This window comes from Caretta caretta, chromosome 3, assembly GCF_965140235.1.
Source record: "Caretta caretta isolate rCarCar2 chromosome 3, rCarCar1.hap1, whole genome shotgun sequence".
NCBI classification, from domain to species: Eukaryota; Metazoa; Chordata; order Testudines; family Cheloniidae; genus Caretta; species Caretta caretta.
Window position 1 is genome coordinate 170,321,186 of NC_134208.1, and position 20,165 is coordinate 170,341,350.

General features: G+C 40.9%; 1 protein-coding gene across 4 annotated transcripts in view; it reads left to right on the forward strand.

Moving 5' to 3' along the window:
- The window catches only part of UBR2 (ubiquitin protein ligase E3 component n-recognin 2), a 103,310-nt gene that overhangs the window by 50,690 nt on the left and 32,455 nt on the right, over window positions 1–20,165 (forward strand). For all 4 annotated transcript variants that reach the window (XM_048843048.2, XM_048843047.2, XM_048843044.2 and 1 more), the window contains 11 exons: window positions 871–936; window positions 5,622–5,744; window positions 7,230–7,293; window positions 7,745–7,869; window positions 9,379–9,431; window positions 9,686–9,788; window positions 10,525–10,573; window positions 11,189–11,343; window positions 15,879–15,981; window positions 16,768–16,877; window positions 17,158–17,238. In XM_048843048.2, the coding sequence (XP_048699005.1) occupies window positions 871–936; window positions 5,622–5,744; window positions 7,230–7,293; window positions 7,745–7,869; window positions 9,379–9,431; window positions 9,686–9,788; window positions 10,525–10,573; window positions 11,189–11,343; window positions 15,879–15,981; window positions 16,768–16,877; window positions 17,158–17,238 (1,032 nt within the window). The remainder of the gene's footprint in view (window positions 1–870; window positions 937–5,621; window positions 5,745–7,229; window positions 7,294–7,744; window positions 7,870–9,378; window positions 9,432–9,685; window positions 9,789–10,524; window positions 10,574–11,188; window positions 11,344–15,878; window positions 15,982–16,767; window positions 16,878–17,157; window positions 17,239–20,165) is intronic.

Genomic DNA, 20,165 nt, shown 5'->3' on the forward strand with positions numbered 1-20,165 from the left:
CTAGGGTTTGAACCCTGAATCTTCAGCATTGCAGCACAGCTTGAGCTAGTTATCTGGAGGAGAAGGCTGTTTTCCTGGAGATTTGGGGTAGAAATGGACATCTGAGTGGGAAGGGGGTTCAGGGAGAGCCTCATCCAGATCTCTTCCCCCCCCCCCCCCCGGAGTTGAGGGAGGTCCTTCCCCATGTGATGTCCCTAGAGAGAGGGGGTCCGCTGGAGCCATGTAGTGAGTTCTGGGGTTGCTGGGGGGAACCTGGTAAGTCTGTGACGCTGGCCCACCCCCCAAAAGTTCCTGGAGAGGGTGTCTGTTCCTTGGGTTTCCTGTACATTGTGTTTGGTGCTGCTGCTTTGGGCGTATTGTGAGGCAGACTTAAATTAAAATATTTGTGTTAAATTGTTTGGGCATGCTGTTAAATTGTTTGGGCATGCACTCAGTAGAAGCGAAATGGCAGTTCTCAAAAGTGTCTGTCAACCAACCTGAACTGAACGTCATGGGAGAAAGAAAAGACACTTTTTTGGCCACAGGACTTTCTCACTGGTGAATTTCAAACAATGGCAAACAAATGAGGGTGTTAAAATTTTTCAAAAGAGATCAGGAGTCTTTCCTAATGGAAAATATTAGGCAACCTAGATATATGGGTTGTTCCAGTTCCCTCTTTAACTATCTTCAGGTATATTACCTCACAGTGAGTCAAAGGTACGTAGGTATCCAGTGTGCATTTGATTTTTCAGGAATTCCTCTAATCCATTGGCTAATTCATCCCTTTTTCTCTAATCCTCTATCATGAGACAGAGTTAGTTTCTCCATTGACTAAAGAAAGCATTTTCAGAGCAGGAGGAGAATTTATTAATAAAATGCATTATTTTTCAGATCTATTACTATCATAATGTGAAATGCAGACGGGAGATGTTTGATAAAGATATAATAATGCTTCAGGTAATCGCTTCTTTGTGTTATATGTTATATATGTATATTGATAGAGAAACCTTAATATTGTATGTCCTGAATTTTTAACTTCTTCACATTTTTTTATTGGGGTTTCAGTTCTCCCCTTTTGTGTTTAAATTGTCTTTTTCAAGGGAGGAACATCTCATTTAGGGGGAACTGTGAAACTGACTATTCTGTAGAGCTGTCAGATGAACTAAGTAAACAAACTGAAAGACTGGGGAGAAAACATTTCAGTCTGGCTTCTTTCAATTATCAGTGTTACCAACTCTTGCAATTTTCATGAGTCTCATAATATCTGGTGTTTTTTCTTAAACCCTGATCCTGATTATTTAAATCTCAGCATCATTTTAAAAAATTAAAAATAAAAAATCTCACCCTCATGATTAAAAAGAGAAGCTTGAATAATAAAAGCTCAAAAACCAGAATGCAACCCCAAATTTATTTCTAAAATCTCATTTTTAAGACCATTCCATGATTTTTTTGGCTCTGACTCATGATTTTTGAACATTTGGGGTTGGCAACTCTGTTATCATAATCATTTGTTACTTGTAAGTATAGAAAGTACAAAATTTTCAGACACATGATTTGCAAGATGGTATCTCCTTAATGCGGTATTTTAATCATAGAGATGCATATACATAAATCAATTCTATAAGTAAAATTTTATTTGGAAGTCTTGGATTTTGATTTTGTCCTCTATCACAACGGTAAACACAACAGGCCTGACCCGACAAGATATTGACCTGCTCATCACTTCAGAAGATAAGGCCCTAATTTTGTCATCTAGATTAACATTAAGATGAATATTCAAGAGCAGCTCTATTTTTGATCCCCACTTCAGGTTAGAGGCAAGTGTTAAGGCCTGTATTTGCCCAATGTTAATCTAATTTAAAATATTCTCTTTGCAAGAATTTAAGAGTGTTTAGGGTCCCCAAAAATCCCTGATCCTAAGCTCTGCCCTTAAAGCTGCCTTCTGGCAGCAGTAGAGCCAGGGTCCCTATAGTTAGTGGAAGGTGTGTGGTAGTGACTGCACCCCTAAACCCTGAATTGATAGAGCCAAGCACGATAAGAATCAATGGACGCCTTCCATCCTTTCCTAAGGTATTTAGCTGGATGATAGGCAAGGTGGAGAACAAACATCCATACCAGAGATGTCCCTCTACTCTTTAATGCCCCAGCCTCTCTATGAATTGGGAAACAAGCATCTTCCTCTTCCTCCTCCTCCCCCACAAGTCCCCTGAATGGGGAGAAGGACTGAGATGGGGGTTTGTGTCGAGGATAACACAGCCTGTTGTTCCTCTGTCCTTTGTGTTGCATTAAAGGGAGCTCTGAGAGCAAGGAGAAGCCAGTGTGGCTCTTCTTGTACCAGGGCTGTTGGAGCTCAGGTGGCTGGTTTGGCCATGGCTCTCCCTGCTCTTCTTTCTCCCTGTGTATTGATGTAGATATGGAAACCATAGCCATAGTATGTTAAACACACAGGCCGAAACTGTATTTAAAACTACTACCCAATTGAGGTAACCATTCCAAACTACCCAGTGGAGTGGTTGCAGTGCAGACCTCAATTAGTACCAGTGATCCCAGGTACTACAGACCTGAGGGTAGGCTTTGTATGCTGTCAGGCCTGCCCAGGGACCCTAACTGGAAGCTGGAGTCCTGCCTTTCTGTCATCCTCTCTGCTACGGATAGGAGAGATGGGTGGAGCCACATGCTGTATGACAAACTGGGGCATACTACCTCACCATGCCCAACTGTGCCCATGACCAATGCCCAGGCAACCCACAGAATTAGAGACCTCAGATTAAACATTTTCTGAACCATCTCCATGGAACCTGTCCAAATTGTGATGATTGATTGTAATTCTAAATCCTAAAATTCAGCTTCCAAGATCCTGAATGGAAGGTGATAACCCATGCAGCAGTTTCCCACTTTTGCCATATGGTAAAAATCCCTTCCGTATCCCAAACTGGTGATCAGCCCCCAGGATCGAAGGAGATCCATCATACTAGCTTAATGGTGGGAAAGGTGGGGCTGACAGGCAGCGTGAAATGGCTGCTCACTTGTTCAGCAAACTGTAGTGATTTATCTGCTGCTCCAGCTCTTCTTGGCTGGAGTGAATCACCAGGTCCCATTAAATCTCCACCACTCAATGCAGCAATGGCATGAGGGACAGGCTCTGTTGCCTGGATGCAGCATTCAGTATCTTTCACCCCTCCCTGCAGCACAAGGAAGATGGGGAAGGTGAAAGAGAAGCATGAACCCCACAAGTGTGCTGAAGACAAATGACGGGGGAAGCAGAGGGAGCATGTGGATCATTGCCCTCACTACTTCTTCTGGTAGAGATTTCATTTCTTTCTGACTCTTGCTGTTTCCATCCCTGTTAAAGCCACACCCTCACACAGATCCAGAGGGCAAGTGTGCTTCCAATCTTTATAATTGTTGTGGGAGCATTCCCCTTCTGTGCTAGGCTACTACAAGACTGGTCCCTCTGGCTCCAGCACGGCTGTTTCTTCATGTGGTTCCTTCAGCAAGCCCAAAAGGACAAACTGGAATGAGCAACAGGGGATGGATCACTTGATGATTACCTATTCTGTTCATTCCCTCTGGGGCACCTGGCACTGGCCACTGTCAGAAGACAGGATACTGGGCTAGATGGACCTTTGGTCTGACCCACTAGGGCCATTCTTATGTTCTTATGGAGTCTTTACCCTTTTGGGAGCTATGTGACTTGCAGATGTTTGCAGTGACACAAGGCAGTCTTTTCAAAACAAGACCGCTTTTATTAGTCAACTGGAATACCATTTTTTAGGGTCCTTAGGTTGGGATGGAAAAAAAAGCTTACTTGTGTTTATGTTGGCAGCAATACCTGCCTCTTTGGCCCCCAATATCCAGGATTTCATCTCTTCTCCGATACTGAGCAGCAAAGTTCTTATCACAGTGTGCTCTGACTTCCAGTCACTCTGTTTTGCCTTCCCGTCACTAGAAGTTAATGCCCTTTGTTGATCTTTTATTGTATCTCCAATTTAAATCCATTTACATATTGACAGTTCTTGATCACATAGGCATGTTTGAATTGGAATGAATGAATGATCAACACCCATCTCTTATTCCCCTGTCTCAGAGAAGGATTTAACCCCATAAGTCCTAGTAGGTCACAATACATAAGTGAGTGGGGAAACGGAGTCGTGCGTATTTTTTATAAAAATGCAGACATGTTACACATTCTCCACTTCTCACTCCCTCCCTTCAAGAAGAAACTGAGGGGGATCACTTGTCCAGTGGTCTAGAGATGTTTGTGCTATTGTGCACTACTTTCAGGACAAAGCATCTGCTATTGCATTTGTGCTCCTCTTAAAATGAGTTACTTCCATGTCATAATCTTGGCGGTGTAGACTCCATTTTAACAACTTGGTGTTAAAAAACTCTCATTTGATACAGCTCAGCCAGGCGTGGTGGTTTCTCATTCGTGATTAGCATGATAGTGTATATGTAAGTATTTTTAAAAGGGGCTTTTCAAGGACCTAAATCTTTCTATCATTAAACTAAAAGCCAAGAGAAGATTTGCTCATCTGTCATAGGTAAAGCCAAATAGCTAGCATGAATTATGAACAGTTCAGGAAAGATGGGTTTCTGAGCTAGGTTCGTTTGCTGCTGATCAGTAAAAATTGGAGCTGATGGCTATGCTGCGCTTACTTGTCCCGAGGCATGATGAAGCAGCTGTTCCAAATGGGGGACCAGAAAAGGTCCCCTGTTCTCCTGAAGGAAACCAAGCAAGGTGAGCAGTTGTAACATTACAGAGTTTTGAGTTATCCACAGTCCTTTTCAGTGAACATCAGCAGAGGGATATGGCATATTCCTGGGTTGAGGACAGGAGTTCTCAGGGGTTCTAACACAATCATTCACCCATAGATTATTTTATTTTTTTAAATAGGTCCAGGTTATTCAAATAGATAATGTTAGGCAATTATGGATCCTGGTCCTCATTTTTTCTTAAACTGTAGATTGATGGGGAAAGGAATGTTACCACATTTTAAACCAGTATTCTTTTTTTTATAATATTATTTTCTGATCAGGGAAAGCTTGGAAAGTCTTCATTTACCAAGTTTTTTGGGGAGGAATTATTTTTAAATAAGTAAAAACTTCATTTATATAGGCATATTCAATGATCCACAGTACTTCTTAGTTTCACAAATTGGGGTGGCAGAAACAAAAAGATAGTGATGAGATAAGCCTAAGAACTGAAAATTTAGCTTGTATGGATTTTATTTATAACACGTTCGCGAAAGATCTTAAGTTGTAACTTTTTTGGGGTAGGGACTGAGTCTCTGTTTTTAAAGCACCAAGTCCTATGGGGTCCTGTCCACGATTAGGGCCTCACGAAGTTAATTCAAATCTTGCATTTCAACTGTCTGGTAAAAACCAAAAGGAAAACAGCCCTGGTCTTGCAAGAGACTCTGTTCAGGCAAACCTGTACACCTCTCTGGCATCACTTGCAGGATTGGTGCCTATATGAGTAATTTAAGTTTGTATGGAGAAAAATAAATTCCATAAGGAATATACTATGAACAAATATAGTACTTTGTGCATAATATCCATCCACCCCATAATTCCACCTGTTCACTTTTGTACATGTGTAATAAACTTTCTGTTTTTCCCTTGAACTTTTTTTTAAATAGACAGGTGTGTCCATGATGGATCCAAACCATTTCCTGATGATAATGCTGAGTCGCTTTGAACTTTATCAGATATTTAGCACTCCAGACTATGGCAAAAGATTTAATACTGAAAATACCAATAAGGTACTCTTTTTTTTTTAAAAAAAATATTTTTGTCATAATTTTTTAAATGGAAAAACTGCTAAAAAAAAATTTTTTTTTAAACTCTTAATGGTAAACAGATGACTACAAAAAAAACCTACAATTTAATAGTCTAGGGCCTTGTCTACCCTGGCACTTTTGTCATTAAAATGTCTGTCACTCAGGGGTGTGAAAAAAACCCCCACTGCCCCTGGTGATGGAGCTACTGCCCTTCATTGGAGGTGGTTTTATTTTGTCGCCAAGAGAGCTCTCTCCTGGCTACAAAGAGAGGCTACATGGTGCACCTTACAATGGTGTGGCTGCAGTGGCACAGCTGTGCCGTTGTAAGTTGCGAAGTGTAGAAATAGCCTTAGAATGACAAAGTAACGGCATTGAAAGGAGTGTGGAAGTTTTGATTCCTGGGCCATGTAGCACTAAAGCAGAAATTTCCCCATATAAGGAGCTCTTGGGTGGTTTTAAAATGTAGATTTAAAATGTCATACCACTATTGTTGTCTCACTCTGGCTAATCAGGTTCTGATGTTCTGCGAAGACATTACACTGGACTCTTGGTGAAGAGACAGTTTCTCATGTCGTTCAACAGCAGTCTGGTTAGAGAAAAGTGATGATGTTGGATTCCAGAGGGAGAATCTGGCAGAAACAGTGGTTATTACTCAAAATAATACCATGGCAGAAATAGTGTCCCTAGCCTCTGTTTGCCAGAAGCTGGGAATGAGCGACAGGGGATGGATCACTTGATGATTACCTGTTCTGTTCATTCCCTCTGGGGCACCAGGCACTGGCCACTGTTGGAAGACAAGATACTGGGCTAGATGGATCCTTGGTCTGACCCAGTAGGGCCATTCTTATGTTCATATCTGACGTGCGTTAACACAAGTGAACTCGGGAAACAAGAGAAGCTGTTTTGAAAGTGCTAAACTTTGTAAATTAAGTTATGATGCATTAATTAGAAAATCCATTAAATAAACACCTTCAAAGTTGATATGCACAAACTTTTACCTAGTTTCTAAAAAACAAAATGAGAAACAAACAGAACCAGTCCTCCATACAGATGTTTGAATTGTTGAAGAATCTTCAACAAAACCAAGATTCTCGGTTTGCATGTGGCGAAAAACTTGCATGTTGTGATGTTCCTTGCCTCATACACTTGCATCTGGGTATTGAAATGCACACAAAAAAAATCACACTCAAAACTTGCTATGGGTGCAGTTTTGTGTAAATAAACTGGAATTTTAAAGTAACACCACAAATTAATAATGGATCATACGTTTAGCATTTAAGAAGAGTATAAAGAATTATTACTGCATCTCAATAAATGACTAGCACTGATAGGTTTAAGGGTGAGCATGGGCAACAGACCGTAAGCTGCAGTTTGAAATCCTAGAAAATCTATTTTCAAAAAATATTTTAAAATATGTTGTTAACTGAAAAATGTTTATTCATTTTTTCTCCATTTATTTTCATTCAGGATGTAGTTCAACAGAATAATACTCTTATAGAAGAAATGCTATATCTAATTATAATGATTGTTGGTAAGTTAAGATGTGTTTAATCAATTCATTTCAAGTTGGATCATCTTGGTAGCATTTTACATAGCCATGTGGACCACTTGAGTTTGTTTCTGTTCTCTCATTTCTTGCACCTCATGATCCTTTCCTAGGAGAAAGGAAAGACCCTTCTTTGTTCAGCAGTGGCCCTTCTGACATAAGAGTCACATTTACCAGTCCCTAAAAGTGTTCACTCCAGTCATTCTTCTCTAGACGTATACTCCTAAAGATACAGGGCCTCAAGACTAGGTTGGCTTAATTTGTGTCTTGGGAAGGGTGGTGGGTGAGCCAGAGTTCATGAAAGCCCCTTTCCCTGAGGCTATGCGGGGAAAGAGAATAAGAATACTTATTTTAAACTAGTTTTTCAGTGAGTAATTATGAATTTGTTCATTATTGTGTTCATAATTATGTTAATTAATTGTTTTTATTTTTACAGGAGAGAGATTTAGTCCTGGAGTAGGACAGGTAAATGCTACAGATGAAATCAAGCGAGAAATTATCCATCAGTTGAGCATCAGACCCATGGCCCACAGTGAATTAGTAAAAGCATTACCAGAAGATGTAAGTAATTTAAAAAAAAATATGTACAAAGTAACCTGTATCCAAACCTTATGTGTCTGAATCTTCTGAAACAGGCTTGTGTCCCATACCTTAAGCTGGGAATGTGTTCCTCTGTAAGATAAGGGTATGGGCAAGTTCAGATAAATGCTACTCAAACAGTTGGTGGAGAGTTGTGTGGTGGAAGAAGGAAATTCTATAGAAGAGGAAGGAGTGGAGCATCAGGAACTCCTCAGCCATCTGCCTTCAGACTGTCCATAATTGGGAGACCTGGTGATGTGCATTTGCTCACCATCTGAGTACCTTTCCCAGACCTGAAGAAGAGATCTGTGTGGTTTCAAAGCTTGTCTATATCACCAACAGAAGTTGATCCAACAAAAGATATTACTTCACTCACCCTTGTCTCTTGGAATGTATAGTCAGTAGAGGATCCTAACTGCAGGTTTAAAACCTACTGAGCAGCTCTTGCAACAATATAAACTTTCAGTTAGCTTAGGTGTATTCAGCATCCCCAAAGTTCTTGGCTAATTGAGACTGCATGGTATTATGCCCAATATAGCGTACTGTAAAATGGAACGCTGTACTTGGATAAGAAGAAACACTGATTATTGTAAATCTTGGATAAATACTTGTATAAGATAGCAAAAAGAGAATTCTTCCAATGTTTTTAAAATGTGGCTTTAAAAAAAATTTAAAACTGAAAACTCCGGAAGAATTGTGACCTACTTTCAAGTTGTGTAATAAATTTTCATTGATTAAAAAAGAAACTTTTTTATGAAGATGATTCCAATCTCTGTGAATCACTTGAGAAAGTAAAAGTAGATTAAAACCTGGAATTTAAAATGAGTTACATTTGTGATTCTTGAGTAGTTAAATAAGGTAGTATTTACTGATCCAGAGAGAATGTCTGAATGTCTGGTTTGGTTTTTGTAACACATCTTAAAGGGGGGATGCTTGCATGCAACTTGAAATCTAATCAGTTTTTAAAAATGCTTTAAGTACTTCACTAACCATGAGTTGTCCTGCCGGGTGTGTTGTTTTTTTTGTTTTTGTTTTGGTGGGGGAGTTTGAAAGGGGGATTGCAAGCACATTTTACTATTTTTTACTTTGCTCACTTGTATTTGTATAAAAGGCTCTTAGAAACAGAAGAAACTGACAATACATAGGACGCTGTCAAATGCATAAAATAACAAAAGAAAATAGTTCTGTTTTTTAATCTTTCAGTTCCAGTAATTTTAGGTGTAACTTGTACAATAGTAGCTTTAAAAAAAAAAATACTGAAGTGTAACTCTAAAATTGGCATGGTCTCTTTTAAGATAAAACTGTAAAAACCATTGAATTTGTTTAAGACTGCTAAAAAAGACATACGTAGAAAGTGCCAGAAGAATGACTTAGTACTGCATATATTTTGCATCATGTGCCTGGTGCTGTATTTGATATGGCAGGAAAGAAGTTAATCAGATAACTAATGTGGTTATACATAATTTCTTTTTTTTTTTCAACTCCATGCAGGAGAACAAAGAGACTGGAATGGAAAGTGTAATTGAAGCCGTTGCCTGTTTCAAGTATGTTTTACTTTTTATTCTGATATCTCATTTTAAAATATTGAATGCGAGTTATTTATGTAAGGGAGCAAAACCATAGGCTAGAGCCGAAGCATTTCCCCACACAGCTCTGCTCAGGTGCCTCATTCATAACCTGTATCACCTCTGCTGTTTTATTCCTAGGATGTTTCATGAGCAGCAATTTTTAATCATGCCAATTTAGTATTAAGTTGCTCATATCAATGGTTTAACTAACGTATGTTCTTTCTTTATAGAAAACCTGGATTAACAGGCAGAGGATTGTATGAACTAAAACCAGAATGTACCAAGGATTTCAATCTCTATTTCTATCACTTTTCAAGGGCAGAGCAATCTAAGGTAACTAACAAAAACCAAGAGACTTATCACTTCTTACATTGTCTTCTGTGTACTTGGCTTCTAAAGCTGTATTCTTCTTTTAAGGGCTAATATGAGCCAATATTTTACAAAAAGCTTTACTCTTCTAGAGCATGTTTAGAGAATTTGACTCTGATTCTACAGGAAACCCTATGCCACTGAAAAGAACAGGAGTACTTGTGGCACCTTAGAGGCTAACAAATTTATTTGAGCATAAGCTTTCGTGGGCTACAGCTCACTTCACCACGGTGCAGAGATCCACTGAAATCAGTGAAGCTTCATGTAGGTGTAGGAGTCTGCCTGCACAGAACTCATTGCTTGGTTAGGGTCTTAATGTACCAAAAATACTTTGATGTCATAAGTTTCCATTCAGTTTTATGGAGTTCACCCACTTCAGTGGTTCCAATTTATAAAAGTTCTGATTTGTCTCAAAATTGTTGTGTTAAAATAAATCCAGATTGAATCAAAATACAAGAAAAACTTAGAGCAACACTAACAGTGAAATAATCAAATACAAATGTAACTTAAAGTAAAATATAAAGCAAGAAAGTAATAAATGTAATTTCCAGTGAGTTTTGCTAGTGTCTTTAATGTAAAGATTATGGGGTAGAAGGAAAAATTGAAAGGACACAACCAGGAAAGTAGAGGGTGTGTGTGTGTAGTCACTTTGTGTCTTTGTACAGATTTGGAATAATCTTAGCACCATTCCTTTTGTCAGGCAGAGGAAGCACAAAGAAAGCTGAAAAGACAAAACAGAGAAGATACAGGTATTACTTCTTGGGGAAGTAGAGGGGAGGGGAAGTATGGTATATGTATTCCCATGGATGCCCCCATTTTCTCTTATTTTCGCACTCAAAGGCTATGCATTAGAATAACACCACCTTGTAGAGTAGCCAAAAAGCAATCTTTTTCTCCAACCCAGTAAGCAAGGATTTGAATTTAAATCTGTCTTGGAGCCAGCCTTCTGAACTCCTTATCCCCCCAGCATAGTTGCTTTTCTAACTCAGAGTAATTCTTGTTAAACAAAGGTGTCCTATTTTCAGAAAAAAAAATTGGTCTAATATCTGTAATGCCTACTCTTAGTGTTTTATATATTAATGCTTTTACTTCATTTCATTACCCCAATAATGTAAGGCAAAACGTTTGTGCAGAAATTAATGCTTTCCTTTGTTCCATGTCTCTGTTTAATGCTTTTTTATAATTCAGTTAAGTAGTTTTTAGGTTTATGAAGTACTTTACCTAATAATACAACTTATCAAGCAATTACATAGTACAGTATATTGGTTTAGATTCTACTAAATTGTTAAGAGAAGTTCTAAATTGTATAGGTATTGGGAACGTTTCAAAAGCTTTAATGTTTAGCAAATGAATTTCTGTTTCAGCACTTCCACCTCCTGTTCTGCCTCCTCTCTCTCCTCTTTTTGCAAGCCTGATTAATATTCTCCAGTCCGATGTCATGTTGTGCATTTTGGGAACAATACTCCAGTGGGCAGTAGAACATAACAGCTATGCCTGGTCTGAGTCCATGCTGCAGAGGGTATGTATAGACATTTAAGTCTGTGCACGTGTTAGAGTAGAAATATCCATTTTAGTGTATTGATATTTACATCTATGTATAGATCCTGGTAACTTTAATGGCATCAGGAATATCTTAACAGCCAAATGAGCTAAGCTGAAAAATGTAGAAGATCAAATGTAAATTGAGGATTTTTTTTCTAGCTTACTGTTAGTTAGAAAAATAACACATAGTGTCTTCACCTAGTTAATTAGTATTAGTTTTGAATTGCATGCAGCAAATCATCTTTGAGTATGAAAGCACAGGTAGGGGAAGCAGGTTCTAGAGCTCTTGGTACATTTTTAACAGGTGGCCTCAATTTCAAATATATTTGTATATGTAGGAGGAAAGAATTCTGTTTGGACTAGTTAGAATAATTAATTTTATGGTAGGGAAAGCATTTGCCTTCTCTTGCAACCTTGTATTTTCAAGATTCTGTAACTTTCAAAAAACAGTACATTTGGGGGTTGAAATATCGAAAGCTTGTTCTCTACTCAAAGGTAAATCTTTTTTGAAAAATGTGATTTTTAAAACAACAAAAAAAACCAAAAAAAAAACCAAACGGAATGAAATTTTGAGACACACAAACAAAACTAAAAAGCAATTTTCTCCAGTTACGGGACTTTTGAGATTCTCTGTCAATTTATAATTGCCTTTTTTTTAATAAAAACACATTTTCAAGCTTGGCATAGACTTAATTCCCCCATGAGGGCCCTTGTCTTTGATGTATGAAAAAAATTAGTTTACAAATAAAAATTTAATCTTAACTGGCAAAAATAAGGATTACTCATTTATTTAAAGACTGTAGGATTGGGCTCAAAATTCTAACCATTTGAAAATGTTTTTGATTCTGAGATCATACATGTCTTTATTGGAATGTTGAGACTGAATTTCCCAACTGTGCTTTTAAAATTTACTCTGTTTTGATGCTTTGCACTCAAAATATGCAGTGTATAAATTTGAACTGAATTGAATATCACATAAAAAGAAAAGGAGTACTTGTGGCACCTTAGAGACTAACCAATTTATTTGAGCATGAGCTTTCGTGAGCTACAGCTACAGCATCCGATGAAGTGAGCTGTAGCTCACGAAAGCTTATGCTCAAATAAATTGGTTAGTCTCTAAGGTGCCACAAGTACTCCTTTTCTTTTTGTGGATACAGACTAACACAGCTGCTACTCTGAGACCTGAATATCACACCATAATATTGTACAAAATAATAACTATGTGCTAGAGGGACAAGATGTAGTTGCTGTGGGAACCATAACATTGAAATCTTAACAACGTAAGAGTCAGGAAGTTTAATCATAATTAAGGCTACAATTTAGTCAAGGAGGTCACGGCAGTCACGGATTCCGTGAATATACCGGACCTATGTGACTTCTTCCGCTTCAGCTGTGCTGAAGCCAGGGCTGGAGGCGGGACTGTGTGCCCCTGCCCTGCTGCAACTGGGGCTGGATGGCTAGAATCAGGATCCTGCAGCTCCTGCCCCACGGTTTGTGGAGGGACTGCAGCAGAGTCTACACGTCCCTGCTCCATGGCTGTGGCCAGCTCCAGAACTGCAGCTGCACCTTCCCCCACTGTACCCCCCCTTCCTGTGGCTACTGCCGGGGGCTGTGCTGCAGTCGGGGCTGTGCACCTCAGCCTCGTGGCTTCTGCCAGGAGCTACAGCTGCGGCCACGTGCCCCTACCCGGCAGCAGCAGCTGGCTGCGGCCAGCTCCAGAGCTGGGGCTGCACCTCCCCTGCTGTGCCCCAGCCAGCCCTGTGGCTTCTGCTGGGCATTGTGCTGCAGCTGGGGCTGTGTGCCCCTGCCTGGGGGCTGCGGCCAGCTCTGGAGCTGGGGGCTGCTGGAGCTGGGGGTGTCCCCTGCAATGGTGGGCGTCTTGGCCTGTCAGTCTCCCCCTTCCCCCATGAGACTCCTTTCATCCTCCCTATTTAGCCCTGCCCCCACTTATTTTTAATAGTCACCGATAGTTCACGGGCGCCATGAATTTATGTTTATTGCCTGTCACCTGTCCATGACTTCTACTTAAAATAACCGTGACAAAATCTTAGCCTTAATCATAATTCAATAACACATTTTTCATATGTTTAATAGTCAGTATTTGAATATGTGAGCCTAATTCTACTCTATTTGCATATTAGTCCCATTGAAGTGAATGGAAGTTGAATGCATGTATTGGAGAGCAGAATTTTGCCCAAACAGTGACAGACTGCATCATATTGACAATTACCCATCATATTGACAATTATCAGATAGTTTGGCTTGAATTAATAGTTTTCCAGTTAATTCATTTTAGTTCCTTGGTTATGTTGGAGGATCCCAGGGCTTTGCACTTTCGCTTTATTATCTTCAGCAGTGTTACACTCAGGATTAGTGACTGTTTGTCTAATAAATGGCCCAAGGTGGTTACAATTTACTAGGTTGCTCTTGTTGTTAATTCCTGGAATTGAATGCTCCAGGACATGTGGAAGAACTTTCTCTGACTTTTCTGGAACTTAATCTATGTTAGCCAGAGACAGTGTGTTTGACAAGCTTCAGAGCTCACTAATAGGTTTATCTATTTTAAACTCTTGATTTCGGCCATTTTATGGCCAGTTGGGGCAGTCTGTATTTTCAGTTTAATGCGGCACCATTTATAAATTGGTAAATAACTGGATAATTATGGGTGCTTCACCTTAGGATGTATGTGCTCCCACGCATTCTTGATCACAGACTTTTAGTTAGCAGGGCCTGCACCTGCATGCGATACACCATTGTGCTCTGATCAAGGATATGTAGGGAGGGCAAACCTGCCACTGCCACTCCAGTTCCTTCACAGATGTCTTTGGCTCAAGATGGAGCATTATAGTGTCCATGTTAGCTTCACAGCTACTGCCTTTATTCTTTATTTTTTTCTTAGTGTTTTATTTAATTTTGTTCTTTGTTTCTCATTTGGTTTAAGCACAGGCTTATGCTTTTGGGGGGTCCTCCCCTCAGTCCCCAGCCAGTTTTTTTTTTGTGGTTAGGGCCTTCTTCACCTTTGGTGTTCGTCTGCATTCTCCCTGGTTAGATTATGCCAAAGATCCTGGGTTTCCAACCCTGCAAGACCTGCCATGCTTCGTTCCCTTCAGTGATGGGCATTCCAGGTGCCTCAGATAGAGTCCCATGTCCCATCTAAGTGCAAGGTCTGTTCCAGATTAAGAGCAGATCTAGGAAACTGAGGAAAGATAGATAGAAGCTCCTCTTAATGGCGTATTCTTGAGAGGTGTGGGGGGGTCCTACTTCCTCTCTGTACATTGGCCTCAGCTGCTCAGACTGTTCCGGTGTCTTCAACCTTGGTAAACAGAGACCATGGGCCAGCTTTGGAAATGAAACATTCTAAAAGGAAGAAACCACATTCCCTAGAGAGACTCCAGAAGAAGGGAAAAGTCACCTTTGAGGCCAGGGAACTAGGAGACTTCGCATCCTGATATGAGTACTGCTAAGTCTTTTACAGGCCCCTGGACCAAGATGCCAATAGACCAAGACGACTTCTGGTACACCACTCATCGAGAAGTCTTCTAGCAAACTGCATCAAAGAGCACTGTCATCGTTGGTACCAGAGGCGGAGACCTCTCGACCAAAGGACTCCTTGCGGAGCAAGGACTTCTCTAAGAAGCCTTCTTCAACTCCAGTACCATCCTTGGGTCACTGTGTGACCCAGGGAGTCACTCAGTGCCAAGTGGCAGAGGACACGCCATCCTGTAACTTGCATCAGGTCAGACACACTCGTTGCTCCATCATTGCCTTCCCATCTGCTGCAGAGTCTTTTGGGGTTTTTGGTTGAGAAGGAATGGAGTGGTGGCAGGTCTGCCCCTCCTTATGTACCCTTGCACTGGAGCATGAGGGCATAGGTGCAGACCTCTGGACCCATGGCTACTGCTAACTAAAAGTCTCCAAGAACGGACTGTAGCATGCACATCCTAAGGTGGAGCATCGACAGGGACAACACCTCCAAGAACTCCAGTTACTGTACAGATAAGTAACCTTTTCTTCACAGTTGCTACACAGGAATACAAAACCTTGGAAACACACATGTAGTATACAGTACTTTTTGTGACTTGGATACAGTAATAAAAACTTAGTTTTCAGAATTAAGACAGATATGCCAAAGACAATCTTAGAGAGAGAGGGTGGGTGAGGTAATATCTTTTATTGGACCAACTTCTGTTAGTGAGAGAGACAAGTTTTCGAGCCACACAGAGCTTTTCCTCATTTCTCTGTGTGGCTTGAAAGTTTCTATCACCAACAGAAGTTGGTCCAATAAATTATCTCACCCACTTTGTCTCTTTCTAATATGCTGGGATTGACACAGGTACAACTACGTTGCAAAGACAATGTAGGTAGTTACTAAATGAAGTTCACTTTCTTGTAATTTTGCTTTTTACTCAATTGTTTTTCTCTCAATATAGTGTTTTTAGTTCCTTATAGACATTAGGGGATTGTATAAAATGATTTTTGATACAATGTCTGAAATTAGTGATTTTTATATAGGTTTTGCACTTGATTGGAATGGCACTACAAGAAGAAAAACAACACCTAGAGAATCTCAATGAAGAGAATGTTGTAACATTTACCTTCACTCAGAAGATCTCAAGTATGTCCATTCCTCAAATGTTTAGCAAATTCAAAATCAGGAATATTAATCTCTAATATTTTGTATATAAAACTCTTCTGCCCTTCTGAATTGAGATGCATTAAAAGGCCACTTTAAAAGATGCTTTTTTAATTCACTTTAATGCTGTATGTATATAATTCAATGCATAAAACCCCCAGAAGTGTAGAATTCTACAAAAATAATCCGTTGTAGAAAATGTGCATGTACATAAGTGTTTAGGTTCTGAAATATCTAATAATAGGGGTAGTGTCTGATAAGCTTAATATTTATCCTCTTGTGTTTTAAATATTATCTTTTTCTAATATTACATTTTTCTAAAATGTCCCACTGATAAGCTTTTTTGTTGTTTGTTTTACTACAAATTGACTAAATTAATATTGCAACAATCTTAAATCCTGCTCCTTAACTTAATGACCAAACACTGGGTATTTTGGGCTGATAGCTGTATATTTGATATAAGTATCTTGTTATCCCTCCCATGCATCTTCCAGCTAGTTCCTGTGATCTGATAAAGTCACTAAATTGACAAGATTCTTGCTTTGAAGTGAGCAGAAAGTTTCTCTCTATCATTCCCTTGCGCCAGTTCCAAGCTAGCACAGAGGGCAAGTGGACAATGTGTATGGTCTTGAAAACCCGGTCAAAATTATATCTCTTAATCTATAGGATTTAGAGATGGCTTATGAAGTTATTTTGAAACATAACATGTTTAGTCCAGTATAAACAGGTCAAATACACTAAATATAGCTGTCTATATCTTTGCTCTAGGACCTGGAGAGGCACCCAGTAATTCCCCTAGTATATTAGCTATGCTAGAAACTTTGCAAAATGCACCTCATCTGGAAGTGCACAAAGACATGATCAGATGGATACTGAAGGTAAATCAGAGTTTTATTTCCAGGATTTTTCATGAATGATATAAAATGTTCATAATACATAGCTAATTAAATTGGGCTGGTTTTAGAAATGCATTATTAGAAAAAGTGACTGTTTCCTTATGCTTTCCTCCACCAGTTTGTTTGTTGCATCCTCTCATCTTACAGCATCCAGCACAGTGGTGTTCTGGTCCATGAATGGGAACCTTATACACTATCATAATACAAATAATAATTGTATGTTAGTTAAATGCCATAAATTAACTAATTTTTCTTGTTGCAGACTTTTAATGCCATTAAGAAACTAAGAGAGAGCTCTTCTACGAGTCCTGTGCCTGAAACTGAAGGAAATATTATAGAAGAGGTAAAAATAAGCTACAACAGGTTGTTGTTAGTTGTACTAAAACAGATACAGGTCATGAACTGCAATGGACTACATTTTTAATTAGTGACCTAAAATCAGGGTAGAATCTGCAGATGTCTTTTAAAAATATAGTTCACATTCTGGCACACAAGCTGTAGTTTAGTCAGCCTAGGTACAGAGATGTTAGTTCAGTCTGTGGGGAGGGGTTCTTACTATATAACTTCATCAGTGAGTTTGCATTTTTCCTGCCTGAGGCCTCCCTAGCTGGTAAGCAGGGCCTGGAGACTCTACTCTTTCCATTATTTCTGACTATTTTGGAGGCTGCTCAGAGACATTTAAGAGAGAAATATTGTTTCTCCTGTTCTGTAGGTCATTCCATGTGAAAGGGTATTAGATCACCCTACCTATTTAGGTCTAGACTGTGCTCATTAGGCATGGCTTGGAGTAAAGGGTATTGGGAAGACACAGTACTTTAGGGAAGCACAACTTATATGGAGGGGAAAGCAGTGCCATGGCCCCACCTCCTTCACAGGAGAAGAAATGAAGCAACTTCTGCACTTCTGGGACTCACACATGGTCTGCAATTCTGCCTGTCTCTTACATGAGCCAGACAGATGAGAGGACTGCATAAGAGCCAAACAGAATCATTTTATTTATTTAGATTGTATAATCTTTTGTGACTTATAAATAACTGAGGAATTTAAAAGTAAATATGTTAAAAATTGGAAATGTAACATTAAGTTCTTGGAGTGCTTGCACATGTTCATTCCAGTGTAGGTGTGTGCGTGCCCCGAGCACAGTTGCTGGCATTTTTTCCCTTAGTGGTATACATTTGGTTGGTTCTAGTGCTCCCTGGCATTGCGGGCTCATAGCGTTTGTATAAAGGTCCCTACCGACTCCGCTCCCCTTCAGTTCCTTCTTACTGTCCATGACGGTTGCTGGAACTTTCATTGCCTAGGCAATACTTCTCTTAGTGGATTTTCTCTCAGTTTTAGTGTACATAGTTATTGTAGTTTTAGAAGTTAGTGTAGTTTTAGTAAAAAGAAAAGGAGTACTAGTGGCACCTTAGAGACTAACCAGTTTATTTGAGCATAAGCTTTCGTGAGCTACAGCTCCCGAAAGCTTATGCTCAAATAAATTGGTTAGTCTCTAAAGTGCCACAAGTACTCCTTTTCTTTTTGCGAATACAGACTAACACGGCTGCTACTCTGAAACCTGTAGTTTTTAGTAGTTTCTAGATTGCTTGGGCTCCTCCACTTTTAGATAATGGAGTTGTCCACTGTCCCGGTGCCGAGGCATGCTTCGGTCACCAGGGTTCAAGCCTTGCACTTTGTGCAGTAAGTCTATGCCTTTGAGAAACCCGCACTTGAGCTGCCTCAAGTGTTTAGGGCATGCTCATAGGAAAGACTGCTGTCAAATTTGCAAGGAGCTTAAGCCCTGGATTCAGAAGGACCGAGCTGCTCGATTGAAGATCCTACTCATGGGGTAGCCCTAAGGCCAGCCCCAGAGCCACGCTCAGACTCAGCACCAAGTGCCTCGGTGCAGAGCGCTCCATCAACCGGGTCTCCTGGCACTGATCATCTTCCCTGGTGTACAAGAAGAAACACTGCAAGCACCAAGAGAAGAGGAGTATCTTTGGTGCCAAAAGACTAGGGAGAGAGCAAGACCCATGCCAGGCTGCTCTTTGTCCCTGATACGTCACCGTCAGGAACCCGCAGCCACGGCACCACAGTGCCCTCTAACGATGACTCAGAGTTGCTGACAGCGGCAAGATCTCTTCAGCGACCCTCTTCGGCACTGAGTGGCATGGCACCGCCCTGGTCTCCACAGTGCAGCTCATAGTCATCAGACTTGGAATTGGGACTGTAGTCCCGCACATCGGTGCAGCCGACCCCACCGCTCCCCAGGCATTCTTACCCCACCTCAGCACCGAGTTCTTTGGTACCCCTGGGCACCTGGCTGTCATATCTGTGGGGTCTGACTACCATGCAGTGGCCTTTCTGGAACCCTTGGGGGTTTTTCCCCACCTCATGGACTTCTTTGAGAAGCCAGGGCACCACCGGTACTGTGCAGGGATACCCCAGAATCGGACTCTGGTACCGAACACAGCACCAAGCCCCAGGACAAAGCACTGCAGGCTCCTGTGGGTGCTGAGGAACCAACCAAGGTGCCTGGTCCAACATTAGCCCCCTCTTCCTCCTCCCTGGACAAGGCCATGGTGGTACCAGCGACGTCCCCATCTCCAGATAACAATAAGGCTTACCATGATCTGTTGAAACAGGTAACCTCAAACCTAGGGGTCCAAGCGAGGATGGTCAAGGAGGTGACACATGGCCTCCTGGACATACTTTCGCCAGCGGGCCCCTCTAGAGTGGCTCTACTGCTGCATGATGCTCTCATGGAACTGCTTAAGGCCCTGTGGCAAACCCCTACCTCCCTCTCAACGGTGGCAAAGCTCACAGAGCGGAAATACTTTGTCCCCGCCAAGGGATACGAATTTCTTTTTTCACCCCCCCCACCCCCCCCCGGGGTCATTGGTGGTCGCAGCAGCCAATGAGCTAGGTCACCCAGGACAGCCAGGTTCTACGCCCAAAGCAAAGGACCCTAATAAGTTGGACCTATTGGGGCAGAACGCAAACTTGTCAGGGGCCTTCAGCTTTGTATAGCTAACCAGCAAGCCCTGCTGGGGCGCTATGACTTTAATATGTGGGAATCAATGGCAAAATTTGGGGAGCTATTTCCCCAGGAACCCAGGCAGGGGTTTTCCTCCCTAAAATGAGGAAGGCAAGACCATGGCTCGAGCGTCTCTGCAGGTTGCCCCGGATGCTGCTGACTCTGTAGCCAGGTCAGTGGCAACTGCGGTTTCAATGCATAGGAGCTCTTGGTTGCAGTTCTGGGGGCTTCCCCAGGAAGTGCAACAGACCATC